The sequence below is a fragment of the Mchenga conophoros genome, linkage group LG19, assembly GCF_057382185.1.
Source record: "Mchenga conophoros isolate Kocher_MC1m ecotype Shallow Benthic linkage group LG19, M_conophoros_male_GT1.1, whole genome shotgun sequence".
NCBI lineage: Eukaryota > Metazoa > Chordata > Actinopteri > Cichliformes > Cichlidae > Mchenga > Mchenga conophoros.
In genome coordinates this window covers 24,784,098-24,808,185 of record NC_140544.1, presented here as the reverse complement: position 1 = coordinate 24,808,185, position 24,088 = coordinate 24,784,098, and the positions used below count along the sequence as shown (strand labels likewise).

General features: G+C 42.7%; 2 protein-coding genes across 2 annotated transcripts in view; both read right to left on the bottom strand.

Moving 5' to 3' along the window:
* Nucleotides 1-54: 54 nt before the first annotated feature.
* On the bottom strand, nucleotides 55-3,362 carry tslig3b (tRNA splicing ligase complex subunit 3B). Its single transcript, XM_085256551.1, has 8 exons — nucleotides 3,198-3,362; nucleotides 2,914-3,062; nucleotides 2,699-2,821; nucleotides 2,442-2,614; nucleotides 1,784-1,864; nucleotides 1,580-1,696; nucleotides 1,306-1,473; nucleotides 55-1,219 (listed from the first exon to the last, which is right to left on the bottom strand). The coding sequence occupies exons 1-8, from the start codon at nucleotides 3,233-3,235 to the stop codon at nucleotides 908-910; spliced, it is 1,161 nt and encodes a 386-aa protein (XP_085112677.1). The 5' UTR covers nucleotides 3,236-3,362; the 3' UTR covers nucleotides 55-907.
* A 1,810-nt stretch (nucleotides 3,363-5,172) lies between these two features.
* The window catches only part of spred1 (sprouty related EVH1 domain containing 1), a 40,225-nt gene continuing 21,309 nt past the window's right edge, over nucleotides 5,173-24,088 (bottom strand). The window contains exons 3-6 of the mRNA XM_085256935.1: nucleotides 20,018-20,186; nucleotides 16,229-16,275; nucleotides 10,972-11,127; nucleotides 5,173-10,831 (exon numbers count right to left, since the gene is read on the bottom strand). Of these exons, the coding sequence (XP_085113061.1) occupies nucleotides 10,145-10,831; nucleotides 10,972-11,127; nucleotides 16,229-16,275; nucleotides 20,018-20,186 (1,059 nt within the window). The 3' untranslated portion in view covers nucleotides 5,173-10,144. The remainder of the gene's footprint in view (nucleotides 10,832-10,971; nucleotides 11,128-16,228; nucleotides 16,276-20,017; nucleotides 20,187-24,088) is intronic.

Genomic DNA, 24,088 nt, shown 5'->3' with positions numbered 1-24,088 from the left:
TAGAAATGTGCTATACCACTTCTGCTGTTTTTTAATCATTTCAATACAACATGATTGTAGAATTGAAAGAGGTTTATTAATTAAAAACAACAAGAAAAGGCTTCTCACCATTATATAAATAACTATTACAGGATCCTGGAAGGGGAAAAATAAAAACAGTCTCCTGTGCTTAAAGGGGCATACTGAAGTATCAATCAATGGAACTACAGTGTAGTTGTCCTCATTGTAATCAGGTTATTCAGATAGCAGTGGTTTCAGTCATCAGAGTCCATGCAGCATAGGGAGCTATTCATTTATAAAGGTCACATTTAAAATGCAGTCATCATTTTAAAAATCCTTCAATCCATCTGCCTCTTAATATTCCAGATGTGCAAATTTACAGTAATATGCACAAGAGGCACGACATTACATTTTGTTCTGAAGCATGGATATGGTATATGTGCTGAGCAATGTTAAAGATACAGGCTGTGTCCAACTACTGCAACACTAAATACTTAACACCTGAACGCTGCAGAATGTGTTTTTGTTTTTGTAGTATATAAAAGGATCTCAGCTGGATTTATCATTTAAAGTCACTTTGCCAGTGTTTAGAATGCAGTCTTCATTTGGAGTGTAACTGCAATATTATGGCCACAGTGTTTGTGTTTGCCACTTTTGTATGAGTGAAAACTCATGTACTGAGTGCTACTTTCACTTTAAAAACACTGATGACAATAGTGAGGGGGGGGGAACGATGAGCACAGATAAAAGCTTAAGGTTTTCCACCCAATACTGACAACCATCCATCAGCTTTTCATCCATAAAAACCAAACAAACAGTTGAGGTCATGTGAAAAACTACGTCTAGTGTCGCAAGAAAACAAAAACAACAACAAAACCCAGCAAAGGACAATGAGTGGAAGCTAATACTAGTACCGTCCTCGCTTCCCTCCGTGCCCACTGTGTCCTCCGTAATCTCCGTGTCTGCCGTGTCCTCCTTGATTCCACCCACCTCCTCTCCAACCACCTCCACCCCCTCCTCTTCCTCCTCCCCATCCACCTCCACCACCTCGTCCTCCTTGTCCCCAGGCTCCTCCACCTCGTCCCCCACCACCACCGCCACGTCCTCCCCAGCCACCACCTCCGCCATCTTGTCTTTTCTGCCAGGGGGGCATCTCAGGAGGCGGGGCTTCGATCTCTGAGGGACGTCCTCCTCGATCTGGTACTCTTCCCATCAAGATCTGCAAAGACAGGTTAAACAGAACGTCTATGAAGAAAATGTCCAAATCGGCCCGACTATTCTGACCGTGGGAAACGTTTGCTGCACCTTGTTGACGGCACAAGCGGTCTTCTCCCTGCTCGAGCCGCTGCTTGTCTTCACCACATTGCAGAGATCTTCTCTGGCAGCCAGCAGCGCCGCTATGTCCACAAAGGACTGAGGCCTCAGAGAGTGTCTCTTAGGCTGGTAGGCTCCTGCCATGCTGTCCACCTTCACCTAAAACACAACACAACTATCTGAATGCTTCCCGCTATTCGCCAAATAACCACAAAACATTCTTCAAACAAGCAGACGTTAGTTTGAAGTGTGACTGTAAACATACCTTGGCTCTGTCTGACCACCCAAATGACTGAACAGTGACGTCGAGCCGTTTGATCAGCATCCTGCGGCGACATTCGTACTCAGACGATAGAGTTGCGTTGATGCTTTGTAATTTTTCCTGCAAGCATTAAAAAGAGACCTGTAACAACAATACAACCAGATACATACACAGTACAGTGTAGCTACTAGCCGATCATATACATACCCACTGTTCACTACCGAGTGATTTCTTCAGCACTGGGTTTCCAACAGAGGCACCAGGAAGGGTTTTAAGCAAGTTTTCAACCTGTTAAACAAACAACAACAACAAAACGATCAAAGAGAGACAGTGATGTAAAAATACAATGATTAATGTATCACACACAACAATTTCCTCCTAACTTGCTATCTCAAGTATTGACAGCTAATGAAGCAATGCAGGAAGAAAATGTGTCGATGTCTGTCTGTGCCGCCTAATAATAATGAGCAGAGAGTGCTACACATTTAAATTACACAGCCAAGAGGTTTTTTTTATGTGTTACTCTGATTATTTTGGAATGGGTGGGACGGTAGTTGCCTCACAGCAAGAAGGTCCTGGGTTCGACCACACCATCTCCCCAAGGCCTTTCTATGTGGAGTTCTCACTGTGTCCGAGTGGGTTCTTATCTACAGCTTATAGAATACTTTTTTTAAGATTGCATCATGCCTTGTGTTAAAGAAGGAGGAGCAGATCTTTGTTCATTTTCTTTTTTTGTTTGATCGTTTTGCAATTACCGTAAAAGAATTGCGCACACTGCTACTACTATACATACATTTTGATCAGTAAATTGAGCCTTATTCTTGCTCATCCTAACTGAAATCACGTGCAGTTTAAACAGCCTCACCTTATTTTGAAGTTGAGAGAAAACTCCTGCGGCCTCCTGTCCCTTTGGCACAGGTAGTTTCAGAGTTTCACAGATTGCTGTGAGCTCCTGGTTCACTGGACTCTGGCCTTGTTTATCAGAGACTTGCCTGCTTCTCACAATCTGGGCGGCCTGAAGCTCAGAGCTTAAAAACACTGAAAAACAGACACAAAAATCTAATCTTCCTACTTACTTACAGTTTACAGCCCACAGAGTGGATTACACAGAATGATACATACAGACAAACTTGAGATGGTCTTTTGTTTTCTGCCCAGTGCCCTTGAGAATCCCTGAAACTTCACAGGGGCAGTGCAGCTCCCTCAGCAGACCACTCATCTCCAGCTGGAGGCTGTCCATATCGTCTTGGAGGAGAAGAGCAAACAAAACAGATGTAAGCGCAAAGATTAGACACTGTTTTTTAGATCAGATTAAGGTGAGAATGGATGCTGCTCACCTGGGCCTGAGGTGATGCTCTCCTCCAGGTCACACAGGGGCTTTAACCTGGCTGACAGCCACTTGCAGAGATCCACATATTCAAGCGACTGCAGGCCTCCTTCCGCGGCTCTGAGCAGCGCCTTCTCCTCAAGCAGAGGGCCGTCATAGCTACGGACCAGCACACACCACCAAAAGTCAAACACATCCAGGAGTTAGACGGGGGTCTTGGCTGCTTTATTTTGATTGAAAACACGCCGCAGGATGTGGAAGCTAAACAGTTATGCTAGCAGTGACTTCGCTTACCCAAGCTGCTCTAACGAGTCCAAAATGTCACACTCCATCGCTGAAGCCGCGAGCTGTTTCACGCGCGTGTATCAACTAAAAACATGACAGCACAGGGGGCTTTAGCATCCATTCATTCCGTTATCGTGGATATCCGCCTCCACTGTGGTCCGACCAAGACAATGACCCGGATTTCAGAACTACGTTCCGCAACTTTGGTTCCGCCTAGGTTCCGCCAGTTTTAGCAAAACTGTAAGTAAAGCGTGTCTATTAAAACAATAAACTTTGTGCATTGATGTCGGAAAATAGATGACAAATACAAATGCTAACATCTAATCAGCCAATTATATGGCAGCAGCTCATTTAGGCATTTAGACCTATGACCAAATTTCGCATCAGAATGGAAGAGAAAGGTCAATTAAGGGACTTTGAACCCATGTCTAGAGTTTACAGGGAATGGTCCGAAAAGATTGTAGCTATAGATAAATGGCTCCAATCTTAACCTGGGGGTTGTCTTGTTTGTTTTCTTGTTCTTTCTTTTTTTCACAAAAATTGGTTCTTTTATGTGCGTGTAACCTTTAAGTTTAGCTCGAATCTGTACTTTTGTGTGTAAAGCTCTATGTCCAGGCCCGGATGCAGGGGAAATGGACGAGACTGGTTCGACCCACCATCCAGTTCTTCCTGGTGTCGTTCTGTATGTGGGATACACGCGCGTCTCTGACTACAAACACCACCCGGGCGACGTCCTGGTGGGACTGCTGCAGGGCCCTCTCATCGCTGTGCTCACAATGAGTGCATTTCTGAGTCACTTTTATTGATGTTTATTATTAAAGCTGAGGATATTTATCCAATTATATAAGGTGAACACTTAAATCCTCTATTTTAAAGTGTAGATAAACATATGAAAGCATCTATAATGGGGCCATCAGCATCAGAACTGAACTGTCAGCCGACTGGTATGATGAAAGTGATGACGGCTGGATGCACCAAAGGAAGCAGCCAACATCATGGAGGCAGTGTGATGCTCTAGGGAATGTTCTGCTGGGAAACTTTGTCCTGACTTCCATGTGGGTGCTATCCCCCACCTAATGTTCTAGACCACTAACAACCACTTATGACAACTGCTTTTCCTGATAGTGGAAACCTTATTCTGCAGGATAATGATGAGTCCGTAATCCTATCAACATCACTGTTAATTATACTACTGCCCATCTAAGTGAGAATAATTCTTTTTAAATCTTAGCAAGTTCTAAAGATTTAAAAAAAAAAAAGAAAAAAAAAATCAGGAATCTTTTTGAAGACAACACGATGTTAAAAGGCCCTCTATATAGACAGAAAATTCTGCCTTCATGGCTTCTGAGAAACAGCTCACATTTCTATTGCATACCATTACCGGCAGACGTTGCTGTGAATTTTGTAAGAATTTAGCACATTGGATCTCTCAGCTGTTGATAAAGTCTTTTCTGCAGCGTCCTTTGCAACCACTGGCATCGACTCAAAGTAGAACAGCTACTCCTCTGTATCGAAAAGAGCCAGTTAACGTGGTTCAGACATCTGATTAGGATGCCTCCTGGCCATGTCCCATTGGGAGGAGATCCAGGACATGCTTGAGAGATTATATCTTTCAACTTGCTTGGGAATGCTTCAGTGTCCTCCTGGAAGACTTGGGGAAGATGTCTGCAGAGAGTGAGGTCTGGACATTTCTGCTTTGACTGCTGACCCATCAACACTGCCCCAGATAAGTGACAGAAGACAGATGAATCGATGGCTAGATGGGTTTTGGGCTTGAACTAGTTCTACATTTTGTGGTCCCACCTCACAACGTATAGAACCTAAAGGATCTGTTGCTGAAGTCTTGGTTGTCAATCTTCAGAGGTCCCCACCCATTTAATGTTGCGGTTCACTAAATGTATGTCTTCTTATATTTTGTCTTTCTCTATGCAACATTGTATATGTTGGCTGTGATCAAGAAATCAATCAAGCGCAGGCAAAAAGATTAAAACTCACCATTTTATTATGATAATGTTATTTGATATGTCAAATTACAAGTGTATGATGTAACATAAAAACAGTTACAAACATATGTATGCATATTTACATTATATTTATGAAAAGTAACAAGCTACATCTGTATAAAGAAAATACAACTATGACATGAGTTATTGGTACTATAAATTTTACAACAGATACTTGGTATTCTCGAACCATGATAATACCTAGACGTGTAGAAACCAATAAAACCAGAACAAGAGACGTTAAGATGGAAACTAGGATGGACGTGAGGCACTTTTTTGAGGTTGTCAGGATGTGAAAGCAGATGGCACTAAAGGGAAACCAAAAAAAAAAAAAAAAAAAAAAAAATGCACAGGAAAAAGAAATGTGCACAAATAGAGAAAGTGAAAGAACGAAAAGTAAGAAAACAGGCAGTGTTTTACAGAATAGTTAAGAATAGTACCATTTATACTGCAAGTTTCAAAACACAAATGTCTTCCACTATTTAGAACTAATCACGTAAATGTTACATCGAGCGCTGTAAGATGAAAAAAAGCTTACGTATAGTATCATCAGTGCACCAAAGCATCGGAGAATTGAAACATAACCACTCAACTGCTGTAAAAAGTAACCGTTTTTAAAACAATACACTGAAGAGAAACAGGTTTATATAGCTTTTTTTTCATCTTTCTTAATCTACACAATGTCAAGAATGTACACTTGTATGCATTCCCAAAGATATGCACAGTTTCCAAGATTGAAAGAGGATAAAAGACTAGCAGCAAAGTGGTTAAAACTGAAGTCTTTATATAATGCAGGTCAAAAAAATATATATATATTAAAGCGGACAGACACATGTTGCATATATAATACAGTACATGACAGGAAGTTGCACTGTGCTGGTTAATGCAGAATGAGAAGTGTTATTTCAGCATTCTCTACACTTTGTATAAATGCACGTCCTACATTTTGCTTCTCAGCCAGCAAGTTTTAATCAGGTTCATCAAACCTTGGTTCAGCTTGCAATAATGCAGGGTAATCAGATTACAATGGGAGAAAAAGACAACCAACCAAACATTTGGTTACACACACACCAACGCACATGCACACCGTCAACCTACCTGGAATCTAGCACGCACACACATACAAACACACAGCCGTGGGCACAATATAGTAACACTCTCGCACCCACACACATGCACAAGTGTCCACTTCATCACACAGAGCAATCAAACATTGCAAAACTGACCGTTGTCGTTATATGCTGTTGGAGAATTAAGGTTTAACAGTCGTTCATAGCTGATTTTCTCTGTCAACACAATAAAATTAGTGATTGTATCTAGCAGCTTTATACGTATGTGTTTTTTTTTTAAATTTTATATATATATATATATATATATATATATATATATATCTCAAACTTAAAAAACAAGTGGACTGCCACTACTGTACCGTGTTAGCACTATCCTTCCTTCTACCATACAAAACTAGAGAGGAACTCTATTAGAAACTCAATAGTCATTTCCATCACAAACGCCCTCTACTTTTCAATGTGAAATAATACTAAAAGGTGACCTATGTACAAATGCTGTCATTTCAAGCTACGGTATATGCTGACAGCAACGATAAATACAACTCTATCTTTAAAATTTCAAAGACAAAAAAAAGAAGAAACGAAAAAACAAAAAACTGGGATTATTATCAGTACTTAAATATAGTGTTACATATTTACAGGTGTTTGGAGTTTGGTACCAGGGGTTTGTCGTCTACCTATATATAGTATTTAAAATGTCCTGTCTAGTCACTGACTCAGTCCGCCAAGAGGTCAATGCGTTTCCCCACATTCGAAGGTTTGCATAGAAAGTAAAGGGAGCATTGGTTAGGGAGGAATCTGGAAGATAAATTGTTCTCTTGTACTACTAAGTGAGGTGTGGTTTCTCTCTTCTTTTTTTTTTTTTTTTTTTTTCCTTTTTTGAGTGACAGGAGGTGGGAAAACATGCATATCTGATAATAACAGCATTTGGATGTTGTACCAAATTTGCTATTTAAAAAAAAAACAAAAAAACCCCCCACTGAGGTGGATTACACTTTGCAGTTAGGGAGCATTTGGGTTATTGCAGCCAGATGTCCAAACTAAGCTGTTCTTGTAGTGACTTTTATTCAAAGTTCAATTTTGAATATTCTGTTGGGTCAGACTGCCAAACAGTCCATGTAGATACTGTTTCCCAAAGGATTTTAAATTTGGACATTTGGGTGAGGAGTGCAGGATAGTGTCTTTCTTGCCAAGAGTTAGACCAGAAGATTATCATCATTCACATCTGTTTACAAAATATGAAGTGTAGTTAAGACTGAAACGGAGGCAAACATAATCCATCTCCTGAGGTTACCAATTTACAGGTCATACCATGTTTGTGCAGTGGACTACAGATGTCGACATGCTGCCCTCGTCAACCGATATTGGCCTACCAGGAAATCCAATTGGACAATATTTCTGGTCATTAATTTTGGCTATAGCCCTGTCCATATATAAAGTGATTTTCGCTTGCCACCTCTCGCTTTGCAGCGGACAGCTGCTAGCAGACTTTTCAGACACTGGTTGCATAGGAAACCTTATTTCCTGCCCCATCTTTTGTCAGTCAGCAGTATCCCTTGCCATCCCATTGGTAGTTGTTTCAAATTGTTGCTTCTAGCCATTTTGCACCGCTAACTGTTATTCCATCTGTCATCACTACAAGACTCCGAATTTCACTGACATTCCATAATCCCTGGTCTCCACGCCGCCTTTTTTTTTCTTCTTCTTGTGAGTATTAAAAACAAAACAAAAAACCCCCCAATGTGATGAAGAAGATTTTTAACAGTCTTATTTAGGGTGAAGATTTCTTTGTTTCCCTGGACAAAGACGGAAATAAATAACAACAAAAAACACATTAAAATGTGGAAAAATATCATGCTGGCGTTGGCCAATTTATTTTTAAACATCCGTGCATCCATATGTAATTCATTTTTTTAAAAATGCGCTTTTTGATTACTTTTTTTTTTTTTAATTTAAAGGGAAAAGGGATTCATGCAATTTAGAGATATCGGTTAGCTGCTTCCACCTGCTTTCGGTCTTCATATTAACAGAACGAGCGTCACTCTTCTCAATCTAACTTGGCAAGAAAGCCGATGAGTGCATTTCATTACTTTGTTTACTCTGAAGCCAGGGCTTCCAAAAGCAGGATGGTGGTCAGTACTGTTATGAGTCAAAGCCTGAATCACGTAGTCACTGGTGACGTTACGTAACATAAAACCACCTCTGCGTATGCAGACCTATGCACACACACACAGAACATCTCAGGGTTTAATAGCTGAGATGCTCAGCGTTCCCAAAACGATGCATTCATTCCTTCACTCGTTCGTTCATTCATTCATTCATGGAAGGAGTGGACTAACTTTCAAGGAACAATGTAATAACCACATTTGCACAACATTTGAAGGGGAAAAACAGAAAGATTCAGAGGTCAAACAAGGGAATTTAAGAGGGTGCTGCAACCAAAGCTTGGAGAGCAGTGCTTTAAAAAGAGGGTTGTTTTTTTGGTTTTGTCTCTTTTATTTTTAACCCACTAAAAAAACAAAACAAAACAAAAACAGGATTTTAACTTAATATTTGAACAGGCTAATTCCAAAATCTGGAGTTTTATCAGTCAAAGAATAGTCTAATTTAAGTGCCATGTCATTTTAACCAAGGAGCACTGTAACCCCTTACCTCACCAAAACAAAACTTGCTGGTTGAGCAACATTTTAACACTCGATTAGGAACTAATTGTAAAAATGAGCAGGAAAATAAGAAAAGAAAATAACAACAAACAAAAAACCCCACCAATTTCACTACAGCAGTAAATAACTGGACTATAACTGAGATTCACTGAAGTAAATGAAACTGTTGTGTGTTGGTTTCTATTTATATGGTTCTAAAATGCAATTTTCTTATGAGGAACTAAAAATATATGGGGGGGGAGGGGGTGTTTAATGTAGTGAAGTTGTTACCATATTTTTCCCTTCTAATCGTAGAATCGATCCCTTTATTTTGGAATGCAATCAAACGATCTAAATCACCTCAGGAAGGCGAGTTAGTCATTTTAACGTCTTTTAAATGAACTGTGCAAGCTGTGCCAAGGTGGACCTTCAAAATCAATCTGTTACTCTGCTTAAAAAAAGTGATGGAAAGGAAAGAAGGAAATCAAATGGCCAGACATCCACCACAGCAACTACTCTCAAGCATTAAAATTACAATAGAACACGGTGGTTAATATACCACAAGAATTTCAGAGGATTACCTTTACTCGGGGGGAATATCATTTTATAGTGCACTTTTCTCTGTCTAATAATTACATTGTCAGCGAATGCTTAAGCCATGAAGGAAAGGCCACTGTTACCTAACTGCAAATTCACAAACAAGCAAAAACATATCCCTTTTAGCATACCCAAACAGCAAGTACGGTTTTTCCTCAGCGCAGAATAGTTTTGATTTCTTTTTCTTTTTTTTGTCGTGAAGTCGTCGCTCTCTGTACAAAAGACAATTTTCCTTCATGAAGTTACACATAACTTGTACTAGAAGTCTGATATTTGTGGCCTGGCTTATGAGTGTGAATGTGAGAGAGGTGTGTGTTTGCATGTGCAGATGTGTGTAGTAACATCTCCAAGTCTATTAATCGTGACTTCTCCTCCTCCTCTTCTTCTCCTCAGCTTAAGCTCCTGAGCTTAGCTTGATGCTCAGAGCCCCCCTACCCCCCACAAAGCATATGGTTTTGTCCTCCGCTGCTGCTTGTCGGCGACAAACACAAACTGAAATCTCCAAAAGCCCTCAAAGTGGGGATCAACAACATATCACCCCGTCTGAGAGGGGAATGAAAAAAGGATGCCAGCTTATAATTTTCCGCTTTTATCCACTTCCTTTGTTTGCTAGCTTTGATGGCGTCCCAGTGTCCGGTGTCGGGTCACCCCGCGGCCTTGTGCTTGCCCCCACAGCAGCGGCAGGCCTCGCCACAGTGGTGGCACGCGCGCAGAGGCAGGTAGCAGCACATGCAGGGTGCGATAAACGAGAGCGCCACCAGGGCCAACCAGCGCAGACAGAACTGCTCGTCAGAAGTGTCACATGAACAGGGGTCTGAGAAGTCACCCTCTGAGTCAGACATGCAGTGATACAGCATGCTCTCGGCGCATAGCATACAGCTGACTTTGTAGATGCACTGTTTAATTGGGTCGGGGGCATCCTGGCACTGCCCCCGCCAGTTGTCTTCGTGGTTGAACATCTCCCGACAGTAGATGCACCGTGAACGCTCGCCGTCCTCTCGCCGCCGTCTGCTCTTTTTGGACTTCATGAGGGGCGACGGCTGAGTCTTGATGGCCGTGTCCTTGCCCAGCCCAAGCCCTATACCTGTTCCTATACCCATTCCGGGGCCTGAGTGGGAGTCTCCACCGGGGCCATCGGGGAAGAGGTACTCGCACTTCTTACTGTCCAGTTTGTGAAATGCAGTGGGGAAATCCAGGTCCTCACGGTCAGGTTCAGGTTTCCACATGACAGGGTGACGGTAGTCCTCGTAGCCACGGATGAGCACGTCTTTGCGTGGGTTGATGCGGACGATCTCTTCTTCATCCATGCGAAAACTGACACGGCGAGTTGACTTAAAGAAGAAAATCAAAAGAGGAATAAGTCAGATTGCTAGAAAGACTAGAAATCAACACTTTGTGGAAAATACTACATAAAAAGTACCTTAATTTAAAGAATTATATATTGATATAAGCCAGTAAGGCAAAGGCAAACCTGTGGAGGCAGGTAGCGCCTGTTGCTGGAGGGGAACTCGTCAAAGGGCTGGGCGCGAACGTAGCAGCCCCTGAATGGCTCGGTGGAGACGACATTGTTCAGAGGAGAGAAGGGCTCTTTCATCGGGGTACAGATGGAAGGAGGCTCATCACACACCTAACAGGTATACAGAATCAGGTAAGTATGCGAAACAGGATGAAACTTAAAACATGTTCAAATTTCTTCCTTAGTAACACGTCACAAAGAAAATCTAGTGAATTAACACTCTGATGATGCAATAACAACTTTTGTAATTATTTTTAGTCACTCTGCTTACCAAAAAAATCTGCAAATTATCAATTTTTTTTTGTTAATCCCCCCTGAAAAAAAGCCATTCTCACTTTTCACGATACTGCTTCACTGTTAAAAGCTCTAATGGTCAATCAGTTCAGTTTTCATGATTACAACAGCTTTGACTCAGTGTGTGTAGGCTGTCGTTTGTGTGTGTGTGTGTGTGTGTGTGTGTGTGTGTGTGTGTGTGTGTGTGTGTGTGTGTGTGTGTGTGTGTGTGTTCCACTTTAACCACCAGGGGGCATCCTGCACCCACGCTTGTCCAAATGACTGAGCTGTGTAGATGACTCAAGACCCTTCTGTTAAGAACTCAGAGTTCCCATCAGCCTTGCATGTGTTCCCACAAACATTTTAGCTGATGCAAAAATCTACAAACACTGGCCTAAAAAGGCTCTTGACAATGCCGAAAAAAAGAGAGATGTTGGAAACCATGCGCTGCAACGTGAAAGCGAACAATTAATTCCTTCCAACAATTACAAGAAGAAAGCTCACTGTTGACATCAATCGGCCTATAAATAACATCTTGTGAATGACACAGAGGACATCAAATGCAGGAAAAATATTTTTACACATCTACAGAAATTATATTTAAAAAAGGAGCCTCCAACAGCAATAGCCTCATACTTTAAGTACTCATGGCAACAAAAATCAAAAGCAGCAGTGATTTTCATGATTCATGCATGCAGAGGTGATGAGAGTTGGGGGAGGATAGTTATTATGTTAAGAGCCTTGTGATATTTTGTGGAGCTTGATTTCAGTGCAACTATGTTCACAACTTCCAGCTTATTCAAACGTTCACGCGAGATACGGGAAAATAAGCAGAACTGTGTACCGGTCGCCCTCAAAACGAGGCTAAACTTCACATTCACGGACGTGCCTGCCTATTTCTAAACGCTCCTGTGATGTCTCAAAGTGACCCCGCTAAACTGAAGGTTCTTTCTCTCTGCGTGTCGCAACCGAAAATACACAAACACAGATGGATGCATGCCGAGGCGTCTTCGAGTTCGATCGGACCGTATTCGAGCCTCGTATGCACTGGCTAGCTGACCCTCTTTTCCCCCCCACACACACATCTCGACCTCATCAAAGCAGGGTTAGTCCTCCTCTCTTCTCCTTCTCCCACCTTCTCTCCCTCTCTCTTTTCTGTGTGTGGAGGTGGTGCTGGCTGTAGTTAGTCAGTGCCGTGTGTAAAGTAGCCCACGCCAGTGCTTTAACGCACAGCGGAAATCTGGTTTGCTCCCAGCTGCTGCTACAGTAATTACTGTCCTGTGGTTGCTAAGAGATGCTTCCTTTGACCCCCCCTTTCCTCCACTAGCCCCCTACCCCACCCACCCCACAGACTGCTAACACATGGTCTGTGTGCGTGTGTGTGACTTTGTTCCTTCATTGCCTCCAAACATACCAAGTGGTGCAACACACATCGACAGCGTCTGCAGGGGAATGTGAGGAACAGGAGACATTGGAGGCAGAGGGAAGAGAAAGAACAGAGCAGGAAAAAATGAGATTGTGTTGTATTTGTGTGTGCGCGTCTGAGAGAGCTAGAGCGAGAGAGAGGGGGGGGGAAGAGGGAGCGAGAGGCCAAAGAGTCTGCCGAGGGAATGTCATAAACCAGCTCCAGCTGGAGAAATGCAGCAGAGAACTTAAAAAGCCAGATGACAGCTGTATGTGTATGTGAGAGAAAGAGAGAAAGGAGCGAGGGGCGGCGGGGCAAATGGGAAACAGACTTGGGCTTCCTTTTAAAGTGCTAGCCCAAGCCCCCACTATTCAAAGGCATGCGTGGGGGCCAATCTGGAGCTGATCTGACCCTAGAGATGTGGCTGTTTGAGGGAGGAGACGAGAAGGGGGAGGAATGCAGAGAGGGCGTTGTAGGTGGTGCGGAGCCACGGGCAACCTGGCTCCACACCAACATCAGGGATCCATGCACTTCCGCCCTCAAAGGCACAGGGGTTGAGGACAGGGAAGGCTGGCCCACATACTAAAAGCTTACGACACACACTTCAACAAAGCAAAGGAACGTTTTGTGTGCGTGCCTGGATATTTGAATGCAAACATGAATACATGCTTTACTTCTCTATGAGCTTGTTTCTCACAGGCTAGAAAGAAGCCTGATGGGTGCTCATCTCTGGGTCCTGCCAGCTTAAAATAAAAAAATGTAACATTTTAAAAAAGCCCACTCCTGATGTGTCCTAAAGGAGTGGTTGGCTGTTTTCGGAAGTGAGTCTTTATTTGTAAGAATGAGGTGAGATGTATGTAACCAACTTCTGGCCTGCTGAGTTACATCAATCTACAAATACATTTTTGTAGATTTTTGTCAAATTCACAGCAAAAGAGAATAAAAGGCATATTTCATAAAATGTCAAATGGCTACTTTAAATTACTTTTCTTCACAGCTTAGAGATGTCTCATAGAAAACGACATCATCGGTCAGAATGAGGCTGTGAAACTCACTGGCCAACAAAACCCATGTGTACAAAACAGATAAGAGAAAACTTCCTGCCAGTTCTAAATTAGATGTGGATGTTTTCCTGTGGTATTCGAGAAAAGAAAAAAAACAAAAGAACAAAAAATCCTCACATACATATTTTACTTAGTACTAGCGGAAGGACTGTAGCAGTACAGCATAATTCCTGGCAGTGGGTCATCACAGCTGAGTAGGGTGTTGTGCAACCACTTTTCTCTATGGGTGAAATATGTTGCATGTTCAGTGTGTGTGTGTGTGTGTGTGTGTGTGTGTGTTTTTTGAGTGAGAGGAAGAATGTGGTAAGCTTGTGAAGGGCATACATGTGGGTGCTCAGCCTCAGTGGGCAGGATGTGGGTGGAGAAGACCATCTTCAGCGCACGAACACTGACAGTTCACGCGTGTGTGCGTGCACATACACGACGCACACAAATCTTTGTAACAATGCAAGGCTAGGATGAATTCCAGCAAATTTTGATACCCGTCGATTTTTAGAGCCATTTAATCAAGGAACAAAAACAAGGCTTCATGGTACCGGTAACCTCTGGCATCTGTTTTTGGCACAAGGTCACAGCAAATCCATAGAGAGCTGCTACTGCTTCTAAAAAGACCTACCACTAATAAAAACTACACGTGTGGTCAACCAGGGGTGGGACAACATTTTGAAATCTTGATGCATCATCACACCGCTTCCTCTTGTGATACAATTATTAACATTCTGGTGCCAAATATTAGCAGAAAGTGCACACGCTCCAAATACAGCAACTAATCTGACTTACTAGAGTGATTATTTCATGACTCTGTGTGAAGTGAATGAAATTACTATCCATTTCCCACCTCTAGTGGTCATAACAATTTCTTTCTTTCTTTTATGCTTTTTTTGCATTTTGCCTTTTACACACCCACACATGGCAGATGGAGGGAGCCACAGAAAGGTTGGGAGGGGGTGACATGCAGCAAAGCTTCTGTACTTTTTTTTTTGTTTTTGAAAGTCATCATTTATCTGCACAGACACTGACGTGACTTCGTGATGGAGCTTGGAGCCACACAGCTCGGCTAACACTTTGCTGTGTGGTGGTATTTGCTGCTTCTCTGGCCGCAGCCTCTGGTTCACTTCTCTTTTTCTGTAGCCCAGGTCTCTGACCGCAACATTCGGATGCCAAATCACCATGGTGACACCCTCGGTGGCTTGCTGAACACCCCCTTTCTACCCCTCTCTGGCTGCACCCCTTACCCCTCCTTCCCCCCCGCTGCCTAGCAACAGCGGTGCCATTGGATTTCCTGTATGTTCAGGCTGATTCCTTAAAGAGGAACTTTGCCACAAGAACTGGAACACCACTTTCTTCTCCATCACTGCTCTTCTAGTCTGCATCATGCAGATGGGCAAGTACAGAGCAGATCAGAGGTAAGTATAAGCCTCTGGGAGGTTCATAGCTAAAAATTTAATTCACATGAGGTCCAGCATGAAGTCAACAAGAGACCACAAACGTGGTTCTGTCTATTCCATATACAGTGTGCAGAGTGGAGGAAATGATCAGAGGTGAATCAACACACCTCAGTGTTGCACAACAGTTAATCATTATTATGTGTAGGGTTTCTTTACAGCACTGGCGCATTGGATTGCTTAACAGTGTCAGAGGCTTCTATACTGTCACTAAATGTGTCCTACAAGAGCTGCCCTTCCTACTAATGTGCCTTTATCAAATTTGCAATCAGAAGCAGAACAGGTGGGTGGCTGGCTTTCCTGTAAAAGGACAGATATCTAAAACAAATTAGCAAGGGTGTGTTGCCTTGAACTATACACCTGCTGCCTTTCTCTGCTAAAGAGAACGTGACATTCTTAAACACACATGGTGACAGTCAACCGCTGTGCAAAGGCACTGAGTGTTGTTGTTGGTACAATACATGGTGCATGCAGTTATTGTGTACAGGTTTAGTTGGTCCCAAATTTAGTTAGCTAAAGTCAGAGTCCTATCTTCACGCAAAGGAAGAATAAAGAGTCTTACGAGATGCGACCCTGACGTCAGCATCATGGAGAGATTAGCTTAAACAGGCTAAACGCGAGTTCACAACTATCTACTGAGCACCTTAAAGTACCTTGTTTTTTCAGCTAAGACAACATCAACATCCTAAAGCCTTATTTGACTAGTAAAGATGAATGCTCCAGGTGATAATATATCATCTTCAATCTCGACAAGACTGACAGCTGCAGAGTTAGAGTACACCACATTTGCTGGCCAACACCCAGCTTCCCCTCAGGGTCTGGCTGACACTGGTTAAACATCTGTAAATCTCTAAGAACAACTGTGAGACAACAAAGGCAGGTGTCAGCACCTGGCTGGGACAGATCAGACCCCAACCAAACATGTGGATCATGTCATTTCAGAGTCGGTGACAAAGCAGAGAGAACTTCACTCTTTTCAGTCATAGCAACACAGGTTTTCTTTACTAAACCTTAATGTCACTCACCGGTAGTCCATCCTCTGGATTATCGCCCTCCCCAAACGGTCGACAACCTGAAAGAGAGAAAGGTACGAGAACTCAACAACAGCTCAAAGAGGCAAAGTATACAACACAAAACTCTCATAGCTAAATTTGATTGACAAAAGCAAGGGAAGACTAGAGGGTAAAAATTCAAAGAACCCAGGCGACAACCTGCGTCAGTCTGAATCTTTCAGCAACTTCCTTCTACCAACAAAATATTTATATTTGTTTGTTTGTTTCTCAAACTGTTCCCCCCTAAGCATGGTTTAAAGTTACCACGCTGACTCTTGTCGGGCCGGAATAGTTCAAGACTTCTGCTTTCTTCTGCCTGTGGCCTAATGGGGAAATGAAAGCTGCTTTGTGTTAGTGGGGTTCACAGAAGTTAATAAAATAAGCATGCAGAGAATAATGTAACCGTGACCTCGGCTAAAAACCCACGTGCCATTTTCGCACCCCAAACACCTCAGTTACCAAGGTGCAGGAAAGAGCTAACGTTTTTCATCACTGCACACATTACACAATCTACAGGAGAAGTCAATCTTAAGAAAGACACGTACACTACTTATATTTTCATAGTGTTTTGCTGAACACTATTGTCACAAACATCACTTTTAAAAAGAAAACATTTTAATGGTGCTTATGTCAACAATGTGAAATAACTTGTTTAATGTATGCAGTCTGAATATTTTTTTTAAAGCTTGGTGAAGGTGTAATTGAATAAAGTCTGCCAATTTCCCTGCACGTAGTCCAGTGAAGTCTTGAGGTTTGTCAGATCACAACAAGCAGAATGCAACACCACCGTTTTGTGACATAAGATAAAAACTTTTCTTGGAATAAACCTACATTTTTAGTATGTGTAATATATGGCTGTTAATGTAACCAAATCCAAGAAAAATAACCAAAAATAAAGCATTACACAACTAAAAGATGCCACCAGTTAACCACTCATTCGTGCAGGTGTGTGTTGCTTTACAGACAGCAGACATTTACTCTTACAGAACAATAATTGAAGTAAATCTGAGTTAATATGTGCATAACGTTGTATAAAGAACTGTTAAATCACATTTAAAGTTAATAATTTGATAATATTCACCAGGTAATATCATCAGAAGTATAAAATCTAAAAGCTGAGTTCAGAACGATGAGTTATACCTATGCACTTCCAAGCATATGGTCAGAATTAACATAAAATGCAGCCATTTACTAAAAAATATCCGTGCACAGGTACAGCCAATCAAATTATTGTGGTTTCAGTCAGCTTAAATTAACACATAAAAACCACTGATGAAAGCACCAGCTTATACATTGAAAAAAATAAATAAAAAAAAAAGAATCAATGTTTAAGGACATTTCAGTTTGGCAATGCTGTAGAAAGCAAGAACAAAACTATCTGAATGTGGGGAGGGGGGGGTGGTGAATATATTTGCACCCAAGGGGGAAAAATAGGTTCTTTTTCAACTTTGGTTCACTTATTTAGGCTGAGGCTGAGGCTTTATTTAAAGCACTGAGGCATCAATCTTCCTGTCTGCATTCAGAGAGAGAATGCAGAAAAACACAGTAATGTGATCTCTGTCACAGAGAGGACAGAAGAATTCACTGAGCTTGTGTTAGACACAGTCTGTCCATCAGTCTGTCTGTCTGTCGCTGAGTCACATGGAGAAAGGTGTGTGTGTGTGTGTGTGTGTGTGTATGCATTTCTCCACTACTGAGAGAAAGAGGCCTCCTGCAGCCCAACTCTGGCAGCGCTGGGCCACAAAGCTGCCTGAGCCATGTGCCTGACGTTGCCATGGCAACAGAGGACTGCAAGACTGATACACACGTGTGCGTGCACGCAGATACGCGTGCGCACACACACACACGCACACACACACACACACACACGCACACACACACACACACACGCACACACACACACCCTTCCTGCCTCTTCTCTCCCCCACACACATTCACGCAGCAGTCCAGCAGCAGAACGATGCAACTGGAATACAGAAGAACTGAGGAGAGGCATTACACAACACTGGCAGAATACAGAAGATGCCAGGAGAGAGAGGAGAACGGAGGGAGGAGAGGACAGCAGGGGTGGGAGGGGGGAGAGAGAGAGAGAAAGGCAAGGGAATGAAACCCCACCATCACCTGCTGTAGCTGACATTCACAGGAAGAAGCCGAAGCATTTATTAGCACACCAAGACTATACAGTCTCTGAATGAGAATCTTCACAATCACCCGGGCCCTGCTACATGAGATATCCATGCCTCTTTGCCATCTGATTATGTGAACAGTACTGAAACGGCCTCAAATCATGAATATCAGATATGTTACTGATATTTTGTTGTCAAACTGTGACAAAAGACCATAACAGCTTCCCAGCTCACATCTTCAAATGCCAACACCCCATTCAAAACAAAACCCCTCAGGTTTCCACACATCATTTTAGCGTACCAAAATAGAAGACATTTAAGAAACTGGGAGCGAATTTTGGTTTGTTTAAAAGAGACACTAATCATCCTAGAAGATGACCCTGTGATAATGAAGTACGCTATTATTGCCGGTTCGTTATCTTCATGTGAAATTTACAGGAAAAGCAGCTTGCAAAGCAAGTTCTACATGACTACCTTTTACCTAGATGGTGTGGACTTGTGCCCAGGAAGTTCAAATCTCAGATAAACGGCTGTGGGCAAGAAGCAACTGATGCTCAGTGGCGATAAACCTTTACAAATGTTCCGCTGTACCTCCTCTATGCTCCCCATGATTCCTGGGTCTAGAGTGTAAAGGATATTACAGCTCCTCAGCCAGCCAGCCAGCCGGTCGACCAGCATCTTGTATAACACAGGGCTGGATAGCAGATTGCTGAGTTGGCAATTCTCCTACTAATTGGATGACTTTGCAACCTCTGGCACTGTGCTGAAAAATAATGCTTATTAGGACCTAAACCTGCCCACTCAGTTCCACGCATAAAGTAAATACCTATCTTAGCTTTAAAATATATAAATGCCACATTCAGTCCAAATACAAAATTTTGTTAGACTAGTCTAGCCAGTCCTCAAACTATCTTGCCAAGACAGAGAAGGACAAAAGCCCAGTCTGGTCAAGTTTCTTCTGAGTGAAGCTCAGCCCATATCTCAGGTTGCGATCCATTCTATGAGTTTCTTGTCTTTCCCACCAACCCTCTCCTGCCCTCTATCACCCACTGTCTGAGCAAAGCATTGCATTGCCAGTCTCTACGGATGTGGCAAGCTTATCTGGGCAGCTGGGCTTGATAAGATAACACAGGAGGGTTCAAGCTTGGGTGAGAGAGCAGGTAGCATTGGCGGAGGAGTCATCAAAGGTAATCAACGGCACACATCTCTTCTAGAACAGATGCTAGGTCAGCCTTTACAAGCCAAGATAAACAAGCAGGAATGCAGGCTGTGAATGCACACCAGTAGAATACACACCACATTCATGTGCATACATCCATCTACATCCAACTTTTACATGTACTGAATGGTTGCTAAGACACACAGTGCAAACTCTAGGTGGGAATTCTAAACAAATGTGATGTTTTGTCGATCGAGTAAGAGTTTGAAAGGTGGTGAGGGTAGTAGAGGGGAAAAAATCTGTGGGCTGCCTTGATTTCTTGATATGGAAACAATAGCCAATGCTGGCTGATGGACTGTTAAGTTAAGGTGCATTCTGTTGGCTTTCTATTGGCTTTGTTATCTGGTTTGACCTGTTCTAAACTAGCAAAAAGAAAACAAACACACACACGCATGCAGACAAAAAGGCAAAACACACCCTGGTTAATGTCCTCAATGGCCCTCCGTATTCCCCGGTCAAAAGCACGAGCATCAGCAGGGCTCTGAAAGGTCAGTCCAAACTTCTTGTCGTTGATCCTCCAGTGGTGGAAGATGGGGTTGACCTTGTTGTATACTAGGTCTTTCTGCAGCACACACTCCAGTACCACCTGAAAAGAAACAAACAGAAGAGTTTGAAAGTGAACCAAGGCATGCTGGTGCTCTTTGAGATGTTTTAATATAGCTGGATACAGAATTTGACCTGTGTGGTTTAATCCAACCCCATAAGCTGTTGTAATGTGTCAAATTCAATTATTCCAACACAACAGGAATATAACGAAAAGACATAGAAGATTTCTGCCATTTGAACTACACATATGGGCAGTTCCAGAGCTTCTAAAATCAAAAATAGAAGAAAAAAAGAAAATCCCCCCAAATCCAATACTCAACATACTTCTTAGATAATTTGTAAAACACATTCTAAATAGTGGGGTTTAAAGTTAAACTTGAAGAGCAGTGGTGGCCTGAGAGTTGGAGTGTGTGGAGGTGTTTTGGAGCCAGGGAGCCCAAGTGTATGGCAGAGAGAGGCTGCGTTTCCAAAGCCTATTATTAATCAGGGCTACTGGGCCGCCTCCCGGTCTTCCTCTAGGCAGATTAAATGAAATGAGAGACGGCCATTAAAGTCTTTGAGGTTTTTACTGACGCGCACGAGAGGTGGCTTAATGGGGTGTGAATGTGTGACTGTGCGCACCGCGATCTGCGTGAGAGCATGCGTGAGCGCAGGAGCTGGTGCGATGAAAAGCTCAATGACCCAAGTGCTACGCTGTGCATCTTTGCGGTTCAAATGTCTTGTCGGAGGATAACGGTCACAAACAAAGTACTCGATTGCTGAAAGCAGATGGCACCGTTCCCCGTGGATCTGGACAACAGTCAACATGCACACTTCAAGAGGCTAATACGTGGCAGCTGTACAAGAGGTTGATGATATGTGTGTATGTGTGTCAGAGGGGGGGTGCTCAGGTCTGAATTTCATTCTGTCTGTGTGAGTCGCTTTGCAAGTGTGCTGCACATAATTCAAGCGTCTGTCTCCATATCATTGTTTCATACATGTCTCTAACAAGAAAAGGAGGCAGCGAGGGTTAAGCCTGCGTGACTACCCTAGAGCTACTGGATGAGTGCACAGAAGAAGGGAAGGATGGATGTGAGAGGCTGCTGGGGTGACAAGGACAGGGGAAGGGAGGAGGGGTCCGCTGTGCCTCTGGGGGCGATTGTGGAGGCGAGACTGAATGGAGCCGGAGCAGGTAAGGTGAGCGCACAGCAAGGCCGACTGAGGAGGAAGTATCACAGTTGCATGGAAGGTTGATACTTAACACCGCATTCCATATTGTGCTTAGAGAAAAGAGAGGAGGAGGAGCCTTGCTGACAGAAAAAGAGACAGAAAGGGAACAGAGGCAAGTGATGTTAATGGAGGAGAGTGTCAGAGAGAGAGAGAGACAGACAGAGAGCAGTCAAGACAGTGTGTAAGAGAAGAAAAGAGGAACAGATGGAGACTATGCTCACATGAATGCAAGAAATCAGGCTTCTTTCAGAATGATGATTCCAACCTTGCTATTATTTTAAGACAAAAATTGTAAAGAATAATGCAACAGGGTGCATTGATTCATAGTGAAATAACCCAGCACACCCTCACCCCCTCCAAGACTTAAAGCTATAAATGTTACTGGTAAGTCAAAACAAACAAACAGTGTTAACAATTATTTAAATAACAAACAAACAAACAAACAAACAAAACAAAAAAAACAGTCAAATAGGGCCTTGCCTCCAAGGCAATGCCATTTAGAGTAAGCCTGGAATGCACGGCTGTACCAATCTGCAGGGAGTTGCAAACTATGAATGACAGGAAGCAAGGTGGAGTGAAAGAGCTTAACTGGATATTTGTCATAATCCGAGAGCCAGCATGGTAAGTAATCATCAACCAATTAGAGCTGTAGTTTTAAGAGAGTCACCGAATAGCAGCGAGAACGAGAAAGAGAGACGGAGGGGAGGTGGGGGGCCAAGGAGGAGAGTGATTGGTAGCTATATGGAGAGCCAGCTGAGTCATCACCAGTACACTCTGTGCCGCATCACTGCGCTTATAGACAGATCCCCCTCCACCTCTCCTCTTCCGTCTCCCATCTATCTGGCTCCACCTCCATTTCCTGCTCTTTGACTACATTCGGCTTCCCGAATTCCTCTAAATCCCACCCCCCACATCTCCAGTCACCTCAGGAAAAAAAAAAAAAAACCTTGTCTTTTTTATTTCAAAATAGCTGCATTTATGATTCATTTTCCTCACAGGTTTCTATCAGGGATCGGTGATGTCACTGCCTTTTTTCCCTTTGTGTCTATTTCTGGTTGGATTAAAACACCCAAATTGTATCCTTCAAAAAAAAAAAAAAAAGTCTAAATAAAAATACATCTAAAACCTTGCAGACCACTGTCCTATTTTGTATGTTAGACATAACCCAAACCAAGGAGCCTTAGTGATATTCATCACTAAGTCTAAACGTCACTCATACAACATAATTACACAGTTCATATTCTTATGTCCTTTTTTTGGGGGGGGGGGGGGGGGGGCACTGTTTTCTTCTTGGACGCTGCTTCTGATGCCCTCACACTGCCGGTGGCAAAGTGGTTGATGCCAACACCCTGGCACTGGGTGGTATCCTGACAGACCTACATATGTCTGGGTGTTTGTTGTGGTGGCTGGGGATTCTGGTGGTGATAGGGGTGTTTTACCACATCCCAGAACAGTTGTCGGGGTCTCTGAACCATGTCTATACCCTGTCTGAGCAATGCCGTTCCCATCACACCCTTTTTCTGTGCCACACACATCCTGGGTTACCAACGCACAAAACACAAGGACTGTAAATACGAAACATACATAAAATGTGTTCAGTGAAAGAAAAAAAAAAAAGAAAGAAAAAAAAAGGTCATTTAGGCACAGTGCTGTAAGAAGGCTCTAATAACCATCTGCCAGAAAGCACCAGATTCTGTGCATCATGGTGGCCGCCTTTTGTCATCTGGCATTTGACAGACAAATAGATTTACACTCCCGATTACCACAGACCAAGGATTATCCCAGTGCATCTACTGGGTCTGTTTTACATCTACAGCACAGAATGAGTCTCAGGAGCTTTACAGCAACTACTCCATAAGCCAAACAGATTAAAGCCACAACACAGCACTTGATATTAGGGCCTCATTACTTTCATTACGAAGAAGCCGACAATACCAACTAAAAATAAAATAACTAAATAATAACAACAAAGGTCGATCAAATGGACCAATACGGCAAGGCCATGATGATCCACTTGGTAACGCAAATCCGTTGGGTATTTTTGCTGGCCTTCAGACAACAATTCTGACGGCTAAAGAACCAAACGGGTCAGGTAAAAAAAATAAAAAAATTAAAAAAAAGAAGAAGAATCTGACAATACATGTAGAATGCAGGTCTAGCGATTTCCTGTGAACATCTTAGGCAATGCCTGCTGACACAGCTTCATATATTCATTGTTAAACGAATCCTGTGGCTAAGGTAGGGTGCCACTGTTGCTGGTCAACTTTCTTAGCTTCAATCTGGGACTTTAAGAGAATACTTTTTAGACACAAGTAATTGTACTACCCTATTAATCCAACTCTGTATACTATAACATTACAAACAGGCAGAACTAATGTTTGCCTGCGCCAACATTAACGTTATAGTTTTATTATTAGCTCCAGCTGCTAGCCACAACTTTAATGATAACTTAACCGATGTGGCTATCCGATAAATGTACCTTATTTCCACAGCGTGTGCTTTCTGATGCAACCCTCCCATTTATCCGAGCCTGGGAGCGGCACTGAGAGTATACTAGTTTATGCCCAGTGAGGCAGGGTGTGTGGCTATCGGATAATAGCTAATAGTTAAGCAACTAACAGTAACGTGCGCACCAGCCAGGTTAACATTTATGATAACTGTTCAGTACTTCATGATGTTGAAACTGGAGCTTTACTGACCTCTCAATAGTGTTGGATGAATGTTCATGTGTTC